General features: G+C 41.5%; 1 protein-coding gene across 1 annotated transcript; it reads left to right on the top strand.

Annotated features, from left to right (window-relative positions):
- Positions 1 to 565: 565 nt before the first annotated feature.
- LOC138798712 (dual specificity protein phosphatase 13A-like) lies at positions 566 to 10,211 on the top strand. The gene is made up of 3 exons (XM_069979268.1): positions 566 to 758; positions 1,690 to 1,907; positions 9,336 to 10,211. The coding sequence occupies exons 1-3, from the start codon at positions 640 to 642 to the stop codon at positions 9,545 to 9,547; spliced, it is 549 nt and encodes a 182-aa protein (XP_069835369.1). The 5' UTR covers positions 566 to 639; the 3' UTR covers positions 9,548 to 10,211.
- The last annotated feature ends 6,406 nt before the right edge of the window (positions 10,212 to 16,617 follow it).

The following is a 16,617-nucleotide window of genomic DNA, read 5'->3' as shown; positions in this document are numbered from 1 at the left end:
TTTTCAGGAATTAAAACAATTGATATCCTATCCACAGTGACTAGGAGCTGAGGCTGCAATACACCGGTGCTATATAGAAAACAGAGTCAACTGCCTGGGGCTCTGTTCTAACTGTAGTGCGGCCATCGGACAATTGATCAGCAGGGGAGCAAGGTGTAGGTTTAAGTTTGATTTTTAAATTACGTCAAGGCCCAGATTTATTAGTCTGTATAAAATGAAAATAATTAAAACTTAACTGTGATTGGTCGGTATGGAAAATTTGCCAGTTTTTGTTTTACACAGATTGATAAATCCGGGGGCATGTTTTTTTTGTTTTTTTTAATTATCAGGTTTTAAATTTAATTGATTCAGACACAACAAAATGAACAATAAAAGGCATATTGTTTGTCCCAGCTATTTCGCCCCTCTTAACTACAATATAGTCATTGTAGTACCAGCATTCTCCTGACATTCTAGGGACAATTAGCCTGTGTCTAAACCTCCCCAGCCCCCTGTAACACACCAAGCTGTATTTAAAGACAGCCTGTCAGCTGCTACGTGACATCAAGTGTCATTTCAGAGACACAGTCTGATATATGCGACACAACTGTCACTGCCAGGAATCTCCTTCACCGTCGCTGCTTTACTGGGGCTCCCAAAATGAGGAAGTTATGCAGAGACCCCCCTCCTGTGCAAGAGCTGGAAGCACTTCTAGAAAACCACAAAGGGGGTACACACCACGTGGATGAGATTATCCCAAACCTTTACCTAGGCGATGTGTAAGTTGCATTTTTATATAAATAAATACAATGACCTTTTCAAGTTCAGATTAAACTAATTCAGAAAAATTACTAGTAATACCTGGAACCTCAATCACAGTATTTTAGGGTACGTTTACACAGAAAGATTTATCTGACAGATTTTGGAAGCCAAAGCCAGGAATGGATTTGAAAAGAGGATAGATCCCAGTCTTTCCTTTATGAACTGACCCCTGTTTATAGTCTGTTGCTGGTTTTGGCTTCAAAGATCTGTCAGATAAATCTGTCTGTAAACGCAGCATCAGGGTCCATTTACACAGAAAGATTATCTGACAGATTATCTGCCAAAGATTTGAAGCCAAAGTCAGAAACAGACTATAAACAGAGATCGGGTTATAAAGGAATACCTAAGATTTATCCTCTTTTCAAATCCATTCCTGGCTTTGGCTTCAAATCTTTGGCAGATAATCTGTCAGATAATCTTTCTGTGTAAATGGACCCTTACATATGTCTAAATAGTGCTCTGCATTATATCTCATGAATGGATTTACTATGCCTTTGTATTATGACAAACATGTAACATTATGGGGGAGATTTATCAAACTCGTGTAAAGTAGAATTGTCTTAATTGCCCCTAGCAACCAATCAGATTCCACCTTTCAATTTTTCAAAGAATCTGTGAGGAATGAAAAGTGGAATCTGATTGCTTGCCAGGGGCAACTGAGACAATTCTACTTTACACCAGTTTGATAAATCTCCCCCTATGTGTTATCAACTATAGACCACTTACTATACTATAGATTTTTTTTAACTATATGGGCCACTATTTCTACATTCTTTATTGTGTAATCTAAGTGATTGTAAGTAAACCATCACTTTAGTAATAGCCTAGTGCTGGCAGTAAATACATATCCACAACCTAACTTTATTTTTTCGTGTAAACCTCTAATAGTGTGATCGCCAGTGACAAAAAGAAGCTGAAGAAAATGGGCATCACTCATATCCTAAATGCAGCTCATGCCTCATGGGAATGCACTGGAGATGGCATTGACTATGGTCCTGACGTCCAGTATTATGGCATTACGGCTGAAGATTGTCCAGAATTTAACATGAGTATATATTTTCGTCGAGGGGCACAGTTTATTCATCAAGCCCTCAATACACCCAATAGTAAGTATCTAAAAAAAAACTACTAGCCAATAAAAGATTCAGTGGTGTCAATAATACTATTTGTACTATTTGCATGGAAATGAAAGTTCAGAAATCTTTGAAAACCTATAGCATTTCCATCACACATAGGGGGAGATTTATCAAAGGGTGTAAAATTTAGACTGGTGCAAACTACCCACAGCAACCAACCACAGCTCAGCTTTAGGCAGTGCTGAAAGGAAAGCTGAGCTGTGATTGGTTGCTGTGGGCAGTTTGCACCAATCTAAATTTTACACCCTTTGATAAATCTCCCCCATAGTGTAGCAAGCTGATACTAATCCAAATAGGAACAAGTGAATCTCCCAGTGTTTTACCAGACAGTCACTCATGGTGGCTCTTTGGCTGACTTGGCTGAGCAAGTGGCAGGATAATAATATTTATTTGTGTAGCGCCAACAGATTCCGCAGCGCTTATTTAAATATATAAATACATTACAGGTTATATATTAAATTTTACAATAAATAAATTACTATAACTAATTAGTGACCTGCTCTCAAGAGCTTACAGGCTAGGATGACTGGGAGTAGCACGAGAGGCAACAAGTGCTTTATTTGTCAATGTTCCAGTCATTGTACATGGAATCTCTAAGTGCCTATAGGTGACTGGGCGAGCCAGTCACAAGCCATTTTCTAAGCTCAGATAACAAGGACAGTGTAACTAGCACCGAAGAAGTTATAGAGAGGGGATAGCAAAGGGAGACGAGATTACGAAATGTTATAAGCACGCCTGAAGAGATGGGTCTTCAGGGCACGCTTAAAACTGGGGATGTTGGAAATAAGTCTGAGGTCTTTGGGTAAAGAGTTCCAGAGAACTGGTGCAGCACGAGAGAAGTCTTGGAGGCGGGAATAAGAAGTTCTGACTAAAGAAGAGGTTAGTGTGAGGTCATAAGCAGAACGCAGAGCACGGGAAGGATGGTAGGTGAAGATGAGGGAGGAGATGTATGGAGGGGCAGAGTTGTGGAGAGCTTTATGGGTGAGGGTGAGGAGTTTGAACTGTGTTCTATATTTAATGGGTAACCAGTGCAGTGACTAGCACAGAAGGGAGATGTCGGTATAGCGGCTGGAGAGGCAGATTAGCCTGGCTGCTGCGTTCAGGATAGACTGGAGAGGGGAGAGCTTAGAGAAAGGAAGACCGATTAGTAGGGAGTTACAGTAGTCAAGACGGGAATGGATCAGGGCGACAGTCAGAGTCTGAGCGGTGTCAGTGGTGAGAAATGGACGGATTCTGGAGATGTTTTTGAAATGAAGATGACAGGAGCGTGTAAGAGCTTGGATATGGGGAGTGAAGGATAGGTCAGAGTCTAGCATGACCCCCAGACATCGAGCCTGATGCACAGGAGTTATGCTAGTACCACAGACTGAGAGTGAGATGTCAGGTTTAGGTTTGTTAGAGGGAGAAAATACAAGAAGTTCAGTTTTAGAGAGATTAAGTTTGAGGAACAGAGAGGTCATAGTGTTAGAGAGAGCAGATAGGCAGTCACTTGTATCTTGCAGGAAGGCAGGGGAGATGTCACGGGAGGAGGTATATAACTGGGTGTCATCAGCATAGAGATGGCATTGCAGGCCAAACCTGCTGATGGTCTGTCCGATGGGGGCTGTATAGAGGGAGAAGAGGAGGGGACCCAGGACTGATCCCTGGGGAACCCCAACAGAGAGAGGTAAGGGAGAAGTAGAGCTCGAGAAGGATACACTGACGGAGCGGTCAGAGAGGTAGGAAGAGAACCAAGAGAGAACAGAGTCCTTAAGACCAAGAGAGCTGAGCATGGAGAGGAGAAGCTGGTGGTCCACAGTGTCAAACGCTGCTGAGAGATCCAGGAGAATAAGCAAGGAGTACATTCCTTGTGACTTGGCCTTCAGCAGATCATTTGACACCTTGGTGAGAGCAGTTTCGGTGGAGTGAAGGGGTCGGAAGCCAGACTGTAGAGGGTCAAGAAGCGAGTTATCAGAAACATAGCGAGTAAGGCGAGAGTAGACAAGACGTTCCAGGAGCTTAGAGATGAAGGGGAGATTGGAGACAGGTCGATAGTTGGCTGCACAGGATGGGTCTAGAGATGTTTTTTTCAGTAGCGGGGTGATTACAGAGTGCTTGAATGAGGAGGGAAAGATACCAGAAGAGAGGGAGAGGTTGAATATTTTGGTGAGGTGAGTAGTGACAGCAGGAGAGAGGGACTAGAGGAGGTGTGAGGGAATAGGGTCAGTAGGGCAGGTAGTAGGACGAGAAGAGGAGAGGAGCTTGGAGACTTCTTCCTCTGTCAATGGATCAAAAGCAGAGAGTGAAGAGAAGGTGGGAGAGGGGATGGGATCTATGGGGCTTTGGGGCTGGGAGGTGATGTCAGAATGGATGGTGTCAATTTTGGATTTGAAGTAGGAGGCCAAATCTTCAGCGCAGAGGTCAGTGATGGGTGACTGAGCTTTGGGCTTGAGAAAAGAATTAAAGGTGTCGAAAAGGCAGGATGACAAGATGTTAAAGAGGTTATCCAGCGCTACAAAAACATAGCCACGTTTCTCCCTTTCTTGTCTCCAGATTGGGTGGGGTTTCAAACTCAGTTCCATTGAAGTAAATGGAGCTTAACTGCAAACCACACCTGAACTGGAGACAAGAGAGAGGGGGGAAAGTGGCCATGTTTTTGTAGCGCTGGATAATCCCTTTAAGTCAGCGTTTTGGGGGGCCCATATTCTTCCTCCCTGGACTGCAGAGAGGCTCTGTACAAAAACGAATGAAACAACATGATTAGCGCATTACTGCTAGCACCCACAGAGCAGTCGTTCCCCCTGATCACAAAGCCACATGGAGTACTCAATCATGTGCTGGATATGGGACCAATAAATGATTGCTGGTGCTCCTCCACTATGACTCCTATCATTTACTAAATGGAACACTCAGGTCCACTAAGCCTCCTTACTGCAAAACCATGATGAGGAAGAGTTTGTGAGAGGCAACACTCAGGTATGTACACTGCTGCTCAAAGTTAAAGGAGCTGATGGAGACAACCGAGTATAGTGCTAAGATTAATGGACACAGATACCGTAAGTGCATCTATCACCTCCTCTGTGATTTATGTAATTTGTAGGAAAACACCTTTAAACCCTTAAGGACTGAGCCAGTTTTAATTCCCGCCCCTTTTTTTTTCCTCCTTGTGTTTACAAAAAATAGTGCTTGCATTTTTTCATCTACAGACCCATATGAGCTCTTATTTTTGTGACCCCAATAGTACTTTGCAATGACACCTTATTTTTCCATAAAATATTAAAAAAACACTATTTTTGTTGTCTTTATGCCGGTTGCCCTGCAGTTTTTTATTTATGTTCCTCAAGTGAGTAAGATTACAAAGATTTATGTAACTTTTATTTTGACTGCTTTTAAGAAAATAAAACTTAAAAGAAAAATAGGGATCAATGCAGTATATATGTACTGCATTGATTAATGCTTTCTTCGATCGATTGCTTTAGGCTCCTGAAGGGAGCCTGAAGAAATCCCCAAGCTGAGGACAGCGTGGGAGTGTTGCTGAGGCCCTGGCCGGTAAGTATGATTGATCACCCACTCGCAATCGCATTGCAGGGGGTGATCCCACCACTGGACGACCAAGTTGTGAGCCCTCTCTGTACCCCCTTAATGGTACCATGATGTACCAGGTACATCATTGGTTGTTAAGGGCAAAAAGGGGTTTGCTAGGACTATATCATTGATGGTCTATCCAAAAGATATATATATATATATATATATATATATATATATATATATATATATATAGCATATAGTGTAAAAATCTGGTAGAAGGGCATCAGAAAAAAGAGAAAATGGAGATTCTCACCTGATGGTGTTGTGCAAATACAAGGAACAACACTCGACCACAGCAGGCATATGAACCGCAGCCACTCCCAGGCAACCACAACGGGATAGTAACAGCAACAGAATCCTCCACTCTGCAGGTCCAGGTAAAAAAGCAAGACAAAATAAAGTACTAAAAATGTACTTAAGTACTTAAAATGACACAAAGCGTTTCAGGATCACACCGATCCCTTTCTCAAGGTCAGACACTTGAGTACTTTTTTTTTGCTTGCTTTTTTACCTGGATCTGCGCCCGTTGGACCCAGTTGTGTAGTGGAGGATTCTGTTGCTATCCAAAGGATAGGCCATCAATTGCTATTTGTCAGGGTGCTGCGGACCAGCAGTAAACCTAGCTGGAAACACCATGCTGTTCAATGTATGGTGGTCGCACCAGGTTACTGCAATACTGCCCAGATTAAAGCAAATGGAAGCTGTTTGACCCAGAACACCACTATGCAATGGTGCAGGGCAATGAACATCTTATTGGCAGGTACCAAACAAGACAGAAAGACAAAAAATGGCGCACCCGCAATATGATAATGAATAAATCTGATATCTTTATTTTCAAAACACATAAACAAAGCAGCAAATGGACATACACTTAAAAACACCTAAAAACCCAATCCGGGTAAACCATCACAGGGAATGCTCGTAATAATATACGTGTCCCTCTAGCCGCAGCCCCAATAGCAAATAAATGTCAGGCCCTGTATCCTGTCTAAACAATTGAGTCGGAGACCCTGACTATTCAAAGTACATATATCCTAAAGTGCACGTGCTCACCAAAATGACATAAATTAATTCATAGACAAATAAACAGTCATGTATGAAATATCAATACTGAAAATCATGAAAATCCCCCCCCAAGAAAGTGACCAAGTGCATAACCTATCCTATCATTTCAAAAAGTCAGGGTCAAAGCCATACAGAATAATCACATATCACCCAGGGCTCTGAGATGGGGCTCCGGTCTGTAACCCTACGCGTATCGTCACCTCACGTGACTTCGTCTTATTGGCAGGGGCGTCAGCACTCCTGTATCCTGTAGATAGGCCATTATTCATAGTCCAACAAATCCCTTTAATTATACTAAACAAGGTGAAATAATAAAAGACATTGTAATAGAAAAATGATACATTGGAGAATCAAACTCAGCCAAGGATTTTGTTCTTCTTGGCTTCTTTCACAGCATATCAATAATCATTCATTAAAGGGGTAGTGCGGCGTTTAACATTTATTCACTAAATAACAAACATTACTAAGTTGTACAACTTTATCATGTGTGTTATTTAAGTGAATGGCCCCCTTCCCCGTGTTCCCCCCACCCTGGAAGTGTGGTGCAGCATACTTACTCAATTGCTGTTGACCCCGGCCTCCATCTTGGGTCGACGTTGTCATCTTCGGGAGGCCAGCTGGAGCTCTCTAGCCGTTCCTCATGCCGCCCCCCTCTGCGATTGGCTGAGCACAGTTATGCTGAGAGGGGGGCCGGCATGAGCGGTCCACCCAGCCTCCCGAAGATGATGTCATCGACCCAAGATGGCGGCCGGGGCAGGTGAGTATAATGCACCACACTTCTGGGGTGGGGAGAACAAGGGGTAGGGGGCCATTCACTTAAATAACACACATTACAAAGTTGTATAACTTTGTAATGTGTGTTATTGAGTGAATAAATGATAAACGCCGCACTACCCCTTTATAGGGAAACTGACAGCACAGCTATGCATTTATCCATACTGCCAGTTTCCAAAAATCTGTCACACGAGCATTGCATGTATACCAGAATGACCGCCCCAATATCGGCTGCGCACAATTTCAACATAAGCCAGTTGTCAATCACTCTACAGCGGCGGCTGGAGAGTGGAATGGGCGCTGACAGTGTCACAGCTCTGCCTCTACAATATCAATGTATCCACAATTAAAATTTTTCTACTAAATATAGAATCTATACTTTTAAGGCCACACCAAATGAGTTGTTTTTTTATAAATTCCATTCATTGCTGTGAAACTCCTAATATTTTACCATATTTTCTATAAGGTCATAAATACTAAAAAGAATAAGGCACTGGCTATTTACTGAACTTACTGTCATAGTGTTGCATGGCGTCACTGATGTGTGCCAACAGATTTGTAACACTAATAAATCATAATAAAACTAACCACATCCTTGGAGCGCCTTACTGCTTCACTGAACAATAAAATGGAGACATTTGACCAGGTGTGGGCTCCCTGGGATGAACATTACCCCCCAACTCGATTATAACTTGATGGGCTCTGCCACCCCATTGTGCTTCCCTCCCCATTTTACCCTTTGTTCCCCCCTCTCCTGTCTTGTTCGTCTGTCCTTGTCCGGTCCTGATATATGTTCTGTTTTGTCTGGTTGCCCGTGGGTGTCTATTTGTTGATTTGGCGCTATCTTATACCTACTACAATACCACATATGGCCCAAGCGCTGGTTTATGCATGTGATTTATGCTCTTCTTTTGGGTACTGTATCTTCATTGTATGGGTTAAGCTACATTGCTATGTTGGAACTCTTTTGTACTTTCCTATGTTTATACTGAAAACTTCTAATAAAAATTACATTTAAATAAAAAAAAACTAACCCCATTCTCTATTTCACCTCTTTAGCTTTTACCCTGGGATAACCGGCACTTGATATCATCACCAAATACTTAGAAGTAAATTCACCCAGTAGTTCACCCAACACCAATTCCTCCCAGCACCTCTATACACATGCATGCTTGGCTTAGCAAAGCCTGCCTGTTCTCTGAATGGGGAAAGGGGATTAAGATACTGACAAAGAGAACAAAAAGGATACTGAAATTCAACAAACCTGATCAAAAGAAACTTCTTTGCCCTTCTTTACCAGTACCACCGAAGTTATGTGCAATGACTAGAAACTTTTTATGAACATATACAATTTTTTTAATATACAAAGTTACCTGCATATTTATATTGTGCAGTTAACATGGTACTGCATCACATTTCTTCTCATCTATGCTAGAAAACTAGGTCTCTACAAAAAAGAACCTGATTCATAGTACACAACAGCACTCTAATGCAGTCAATGATTGTAAATACTAACCAACACATCAACTGTCATATTACACATTAATACAAAAACAGGAAAATGCTACAGCAACCTGTAAGGGCTAGGACTGTATATACTCCGCTCGTCGTACACACAACAAAAAAAATCCTTTAAAGATTTTTTAAAAAAAGAGGTTGTTGGCAAACTATTTAATCCACTAGAGTGTACCATCAGACCATGGTTCCTAACACTGGCCTCTCTCGGGTTGACAATAAGCTTAGAAAACTGGGCATGAAGGATCCAACTTAATATATTAGCCACAGCAGTGTGCAACCTGAATAGTGTGAACAGTGGTATTGTAGTACTATAATTTTTTTTCACGTTCATGTCCTTCTGTAGTTCTTTTAGAAGCACTTAAAGTAATTTCCATTCCTTAATAAACACAGGTGTTCTAGTATCACCATTTATTAGAGTATAAGGAACTGAACAATGGTGACATAAATACTAAAGATATAAACTTTTTTCTACAGGAAAAATTCTTGTACATTGTGTTCTGGGGAAAAGCCGCTCTGCCACATTGGTCCTGGCCTACCTTATGATCTATCAGGGTTTCTCCTTAGCAGATGCCATCCGCCATGTCTCTGAGCGACGTTGCATTGCTCCAAACCGTGGATTCCTGCAGCAGCTACAGCAGCTTGAGATGGATTTGCACTATACGTTTTGGAGGTGCTCTATGCTTTAATATGGAACAAAGGAGCTTATGAGACAGAAGCTGTTAGTTACTGTGGTATTTTACTTACCACCAATGATTCATGTAAAGCTCTGGCAAAATCTGATTCTGGTTTCTTCCATATGTGGAATACATTTTAGGTATTTTATATAAATGATACAGAATATTCCACTTTCAGAAATGTCTGTGTTTGTACTGGAATTTCTACCAGTCTCCTCTATATATTTTTCCTGTGTCAAGTCATGACTTCTAAGCATTCACACAGTGGTGATTTTGTTATTTCAGTAACATGAGAGTTAACATGTTCTAATATATCTTAGATAGGTTTTCCGCTAAAACATAAGTTTTCAAATGTTGCTGCCCATGGTGAGACTAACAGTTTCTTCCATACTTGTTTTATTATATTCAGTCTCCTTCCCCCAGTTCTGATCTGCTGCTTTCTGCTGAATGCACAAAAAACTGTGTATGAGCTTTTCTCTACATCTCCCCCTCACTCCTCCATTCTGAGACAGCTGATGTAAACAAGTCCTTGGCAGGCTTTATCAGCAACTTTACAGCTTCTTTGTACTGCAATGGGGGTTAGTCTGAGGCCAAGTTGCTAATTAACTCACTGTGATTGTCCCTCCTAGCATTACAAAGTCGCAGATAGGGACTTGTTTACAACAGCCTTCTTGAAAGGGAGAGGGGGAGGAGGGGTCGATGGAGAGAAAAGCTCACACTCAGATTTTTGTGTCTTCAGAAGAGAGCAGTAGCTCAAAACTAACTAGAGGAAGGAGACTGAATAGATAATAGCAAGTATAGAAGAATTGTCTGACCATGGGCAGCAACCTATAAAAAGTTTTGTTTGAGTGGAATAAGATCAATCATTTTTCATTGACTTTGCTAGTTTGTAACCTAAATGAGCTTTAATAACAGTTCTGTTCTATTAGGTTGTAAGTGGAGGCTCAATACAAAACAAAATCTTACCAGCATATAGTGTATAAACATTACTGGTACATTCTCCTTTTATACAGTAAAAAAAATATCTGTGGCTGTTCAGTGAAATATTTGAAATAGATTTTAAAATGTGTAGATTTCTTTATGGTTGGTTCACATGCAGCAAGTGTTGCAGATTTTTTTGCAACTGCACTGTGTAACTTGAGCTTATAGAAATCCATGCATATGCTGTAGCAACAACTCCAGTCAGATATATCAAATAAATGAACTAACTATTAGGGCTCATGCATTAAACTTTCTGGCTACTGCACGGTTGCCGAAGCAGCCCAACCTCCCAGCCCGTGCAATGGCTCTCCACACTGCACTTTGCAGAACAGATGAGAGGGCAGCCCTGGAATTGTACTTTAGCCCACTTAGATGCATCTAACGTCTTATGCGCTTGGCAAAGTCCAAACAGTGCATGTGTAGGGCATCATACTCCAATAGTTGTAAGAGATAACACCCCTGTAATACATTATGTAATGGAACAATGTTTGAAAGGCAAGAAAACCTCTATATACCAGTGTACAAACTTAGAGGCATATAGATGTACTGTATCAGCCCATATAAGTCTTTTGAGTACTGAATAACTGACCTGTACAGCACAAATCCATAATATAACCATGTGCCTGAGCATAAGAAGGATAAAAAAAGGTAGGATACTCCTGTTGTTTCACCCATGTTATTCAGATCATTTACTGGTTGTATAGTTAGAGCGCAAGCCCCGACAAATGTCACAATGGCTATCTTGAGAGAATACCTATTAAAGAGGAACTCCAGCCATTTAACATTTTTGCTATAGTGCTGTGGCTGTGTAGAACTAAGTTGGCCATGTTAATATACAGTCATGGCCAAAAGTTTTGAGAATGACACAAATATTATATTTTCACATGCTGCCCTCCTTGAGACCAGGCATGACTCCAAGAATCTCCGCCTCACAGTGCGTGCAGATGCACTCACACCTGACTGCTGCCATTCCTAAGCGAGCCCTGCACTGCTGGTAGCTCGATCCCGCAGCTGAAACACTTTTAACGGTCCTGGCTCTTGCTGGTCTTTCTTCGGCCCCCTGGAGCCTTTTTGGCAACAATGGTACCTCTCTCCTTAAAGTTCTTGATGATGCGATAGATTGATGACTGAAGTGCAATCTTTCAAGCTGCGATACTCTTCCCTGTTTGGCCATTTTTGTGAAGTGCAATGATGACTGCTTGTGTTTCTTTAGAGATAACCATTGTTAACAGAAGAGAAAAAATGATGCCAAGCACCAGCCTCCTTTTAAAGTGTCCAGTGGTGTCATTCTAAGGGTCCTATCACACTGAGCGATTTTTAACGATTAACGACTAACGATAAATGATTGCAAATAAGATTGTTTATCGTTAACCTGAAATCGTTCACCACATTACACAGAACGATAATCGTTAGTTACGATTGTTACTATGATCGTTATTGTGATCGTTACTATGATCGTTTATTTCTGCTGATCCCAGAAAAACAATGAAAAATGTGCTATTACACTGTACAATTAGTGAAAAAACGCGGAACTTGAGCGAATGAACGTGGAATTACAGCGAACGATTAACGATAATTTTAGGTTCAGATCTAAATAAACGATCAATGATATACGAACGATTTTACAAACGTTACCTGCAATTACACAGAACGGTAACGGTTTAACGATTTTTCGCACGATAATTGTCCCGTGTAATAGGGTCCTTACTTAATCATGACAGATCTCCAGCCCTGTCCTCATCAACACCCACACCTGTGTTAATGGAGCAATCACTGAAACGATGTTAGCTGGTCCTTTTAAGGCAGGGCTGCAATGATGTTGAAATGTGTTTTGGGGGATAAAGTTCATTTTCTAGGCAAATATTGACTTTGCAAGTAATTGCTGTTAATCTCATCACTCTTTATAACATTCTGGAGTATATGCAAATTGCCATTTTAAAAAATTAAGCAGTAGACTTTGTAAAAAATTTATATTTGTATCATTTTCAAAACTTTTGGCCATGACTGTCCACATACTTTCCCCATTGAATGTATTGAATGCATTTTCAGTCACAAAAAGTTCTGCTGAAAATCTGCCACATGTCAACATACTCTTAGGGTATAAACCCACACACCGTATACGCAGCGTATTTACTGCTGCGATACGCAGCAAATACGCAGCAGATTAGATCTAAATAAATGAACACAGTATCAAATCTGCTTCGTATCTGCTGCGTATCTGCTGTGTGTGTTTGTACCCTTAGGGTATTTTCACACATAGTGTATAACTCTGCAGATTTTACGCTGTGTGAGGGTGCGTTCATACCTACAGGATCTGCAGCAGATCTGCAGCAGATTTGATGCTGTGTTCAGTTATTTAAATGAAATCAGCTGCAGATCCTGTAGGTGTGAACGCACCATAAAACAATAAATAAAGTAAATAACTGAACACAGTATAAACTCTGCAGCATAAAATACACTCATTAGAATTGTGCATCCGAATAGACATCAAATGTTACTAAATGTTGCTAATACACATACACAACAGGTTCCATCGAGTGTATGAGAACGCCTTATCATGGTGGGATGGTTCACACTGTTTGCAAATGGTATGCCAAGAGCCTCATTGTTTTTATGGAGATTTTTTTAAGCAGTTGGGGGGCTTCTTTTAGTGATTTTCATATCTGTATTGGGTCTGTGTCTTGCCATTAGCCATGAGCTTTTGCGTTTTTGTGTTTTCATGTGTCTGCAATTTCAGCCTTAGCAACGAGCTCCTGCCTAGTGTGAATGGTGTTCTAGGAGAGCTGACCAAATTTGTCTTTTTGCCTGTGTGCCAGACAACTCAAATATGAAATTTAACATACGGCATCATATTTCAAGCATAAAAAGCTCCTCCTTCAAATGAGCTCAGCCAATCTATTTAAACTGTCATGCTTTGTCATAAAGCTAGGACATACACTGACCACAAGATCACCATACAAATCAAACTGCAATCAAAGTTCAAGAAAAAACCAACAGCATATCAGTGCGTGAAAGGACAACACACATGAAGAGTCTGGACATAAACTTGAGTGGTTATAGTAAAATTAAATTAATAGTAGTTGTTAACAAAATGAACTCAGTTCTGAGTTCAGAACTACCAAGGTCTTCCTCTTCCTCTACAGCCTTACTTTCCACGTCCAAACTTAATTTAATTTTTTCTTTTTATAAACATATTTTATTGGTTTTATAAAAAATCAACATGGTGGGGAACTTCCTACTCAAGAACAAGAATAAGTGTGCGCATCAAGTCCCACTGACTTACTAATGCCATATAGTTCTTTTACAAAAGAGGTCATATATACTTATTTATAATAGAAAGGTATAACAAAGCAATCATTCTCCACCCTGCCCCCACCCACTGTGCTCACAGCCCCCCCCCCCCCCCCCCCCCGTTCCCACAACATCTTTTGTTAAGCACCATTTTATATCCTTGAATGGTAGCATAACTTTCCTCCTGAGAAAGAAATAAAAGTTTTCCAGTTTGAAAAAAAAACAACAACACTTTTGTAGACTTTTCTTTTGTGTGACTTTCAGTTGGTCAAGGGACATATACCTTTTAACCTGACATACAACATCCTCTGGAGAAGGAATATGGGGCAACAGCCAGTTTGCTGGCAGGCGAGGAGAGTTACTCTAACTTCAAGCTGCAGATATAGAGTAGGAGAAAGAGCGGATCTAGTGAGACAGATATTCACAGTTTGTTGGTTTCGAGGTTTCTCAACTTGACCCAAAAATGTCTTGTTAAAACACAGGTCACCAACAAATCAGTAAACCTCAATACAATCAGGTTGTTTTGTGGTGTTTGGAAGAGTAAAGACATAAAGTCTTTTAAGTCCTAAAGAGACTCTGTCAGCAGGTTAATGGTGTCCTATCTAAGGGTGGCATAAACTAGTGACAGAGAAGCTGCCCTCATTAAGGCTGCGTTCACACTACGTATATTTCAGTCAGTATATGTATATTGTAGTGACGGGCAAGATAGGTTTTGAGGGACCTTTTAAGTTATCTTTATTCCCTATACACCTCCCCTGGTAATTCAGTTATTACGCTCTTCCAACATTGAAACATTGCAAAGAATCTAAAATTATTATGTGGCACAAAAGTCCCCACATATTGTGAAGCATAGCGTTCTGTAAAATTCCCATAACTATCAATTACAATATCCTGTAATTCTGTTAGCCCACATTCCAAAACAAATAGTCACAACACAAGGACAATCCAATACTAAAAAATCATTCTATTAAACCGCAACCACAGAAGAAAAACATTACATGCAGCCAAACCACCAGTGTTCGCCAAGAACTAAAGAAAGTTTTTTGGCCATATCCTTAAAGGGTTTATCCAGCGCTACAAAAACATGGTCACTTTCTTCCAGAGACAGCCCCACTCTTGTCTTCAGCTTGGGGGGGTTTTGCGGCTCAGTTCCATCGAAGTGAATGGAGCTTAAAGGAGAAGTCCGGCCAAAATTTATTTTTTATATGTTATTACTTATGGAAAGTTATACAATTTTCTAATGTACATTAATTATGGGAAATGCTCATATACTGCTATTTCCCTTAATTTAGTGTATCAGGAAGTGTTAGAATTCTCTCAGAAGCAGTGACGTCACGACGAACGGTGTAATTCCTATAGAGTGTCCAGCAGGGGGCGCTCTCTATATAGAAGTCAATGAGTACCATTGACTTCTATATATAGTGCGTCCCTGCTGGACACTCCATTGGAATTACAATGGATGTGTGTATGTAATGTAATGTAATGTACTGTACTTTGCGATTGAATACATTTATGGAATACTTTGGGGAGCAAGTGTCCTTGCTCCCTAAAGTATCCCATAAATGTAATCAATAAATCTATTTGCTGGGCACCGAGCAGGGAGGGAGAGAGGTGCCATCTACCTCCCCCCTCCCTGATCGGTGCTGGGAACATATACAAAGTACTACTCCCCCATTATCTGCAGATAATGGGGGAGTAGTACATGTGCTATCTTATCGCGCCCGCGCCGCCGCTCACAGAAGTGCCGCCCGCTCCGCCGCCACTCACACAAGTGCCGCCCGCTTTGCCGCCGCTCACAGTAGTGCCCCCTCCTCCTCCGCTCCCCCTCCTCCTCGAAACACTATGGCCCCACTGACTCCCCGCCGCCTGCCCGTGCCGCTCCTCACACTATCCGGCCGGCCACCGCTCTCTGCTCCTGCAGGCTGGCCGCGTCAGCCCTCACCCACCCCGGCCGGCAGCACGGCGCTCCTGGTGCTTCCTGGTGTCCCAGGCCGGTGTGGATAAGGGCTGACGAGGCCAGCCTGCAGGAGCAGAGAGTGGTGGCCGGCGATAAGATAGCACAGGTACTACTCCCCCATTATCTGCAGATAATGGGGGAGTAGTACTTTGTATATGTTCCCAGCACCGAGCAAGGAGGGGGGAGGTAGATGGCACCTCTTTCCCTCCCTGCTCGGAGCCCAGCAAATGTATTTATTGATTACATTTATGGGATACTTTGGGGAGCAAGGACACTTGCTCCCCAAAGTATTCCATAAATGTATTCAATCGCAAAGTACAGTACATTACATACACATCCATTGTAATTCCAATGGAGTGTCCAGCAGGGGCGCACTATATATAGAAGTCAATGGTACTCATTGACTTCTATATAGAGAGCGCCCCCTGCTGGACACTCCATAGGAATTACACCGTTCGTCATGACGTCACTGCTTCTGAGAGAATTCTAACACTTCCTGATACACTAAATTAAGGGAAATACAGTATATGAGCATTTCCCATAATTAATGTACATTAGAAAATTGTATAACTTTCCATAAGTAATAACTTATAAAAAATAAATTTTGGCCGGACTTCTCCTTTAATTGCAAGCCGCACCTGAACTGGAGACAAGAGTCGTGTTGTCTCTGAAAGAAAGTGGCCATGTTTTTGTAGCACTGGATAACCCCTTTAATTCCACCTTTCATTTTTCAAATAATCTCTGAGGAATGAAAAGTGGAATCTGATTGGTTGCTAGGGGCAACTAAGACAATGGAACATGGGAATATGCCCTTAAAGTGTCACTGTCGTTTCGCCAAACTTTTGACATGTCA

Source organism: Dendropsophus ebraccatus, chromosome 8, assembly GCF_027789765.1.
Source record: "Dendropsophus ebraccatus isolate aDenEbr1 chromosome 8, aDenEbr1.pat, whole genome shotgun sequence".
NCBI classification, from domain to species: Eukaryota; Metazoa; Chordata; class Amphibia; order Anura; family Hylidae; genus Dendropsophus; species Dendropsophus ebraccatus.
The sequence above is the reverse complement of the archived record's forward strand: the minus strand, read 5'-3'. Positions and strand labels throughout refer to the sequence as shown.

Excerpts from the sequence above, each read along its gene's own strand:
- LOC138798712 (XM_069979268.1), top strand. The coding sequence starts at position 640 with ATGAGGAAGTTATGCAGAGACCCCCCTCCTGTGCAAGAGCTGGAAGCA. Across the intron at positions 759-1,689 it reads AACCTTTACCTAGGCGATGT|TGTGATCGCCAGTGACAAAA; the intron begins GTAAGTTGCATT and ends AACCTCTAATAG. Across the intron at positions 1,908-9,335 it reads AGCCCTCAATACACCCAATA|GAAAAATTCTTGTACATTGT; the intron begins GTAAGTATCTAA and ends TTTTTTCTACAG.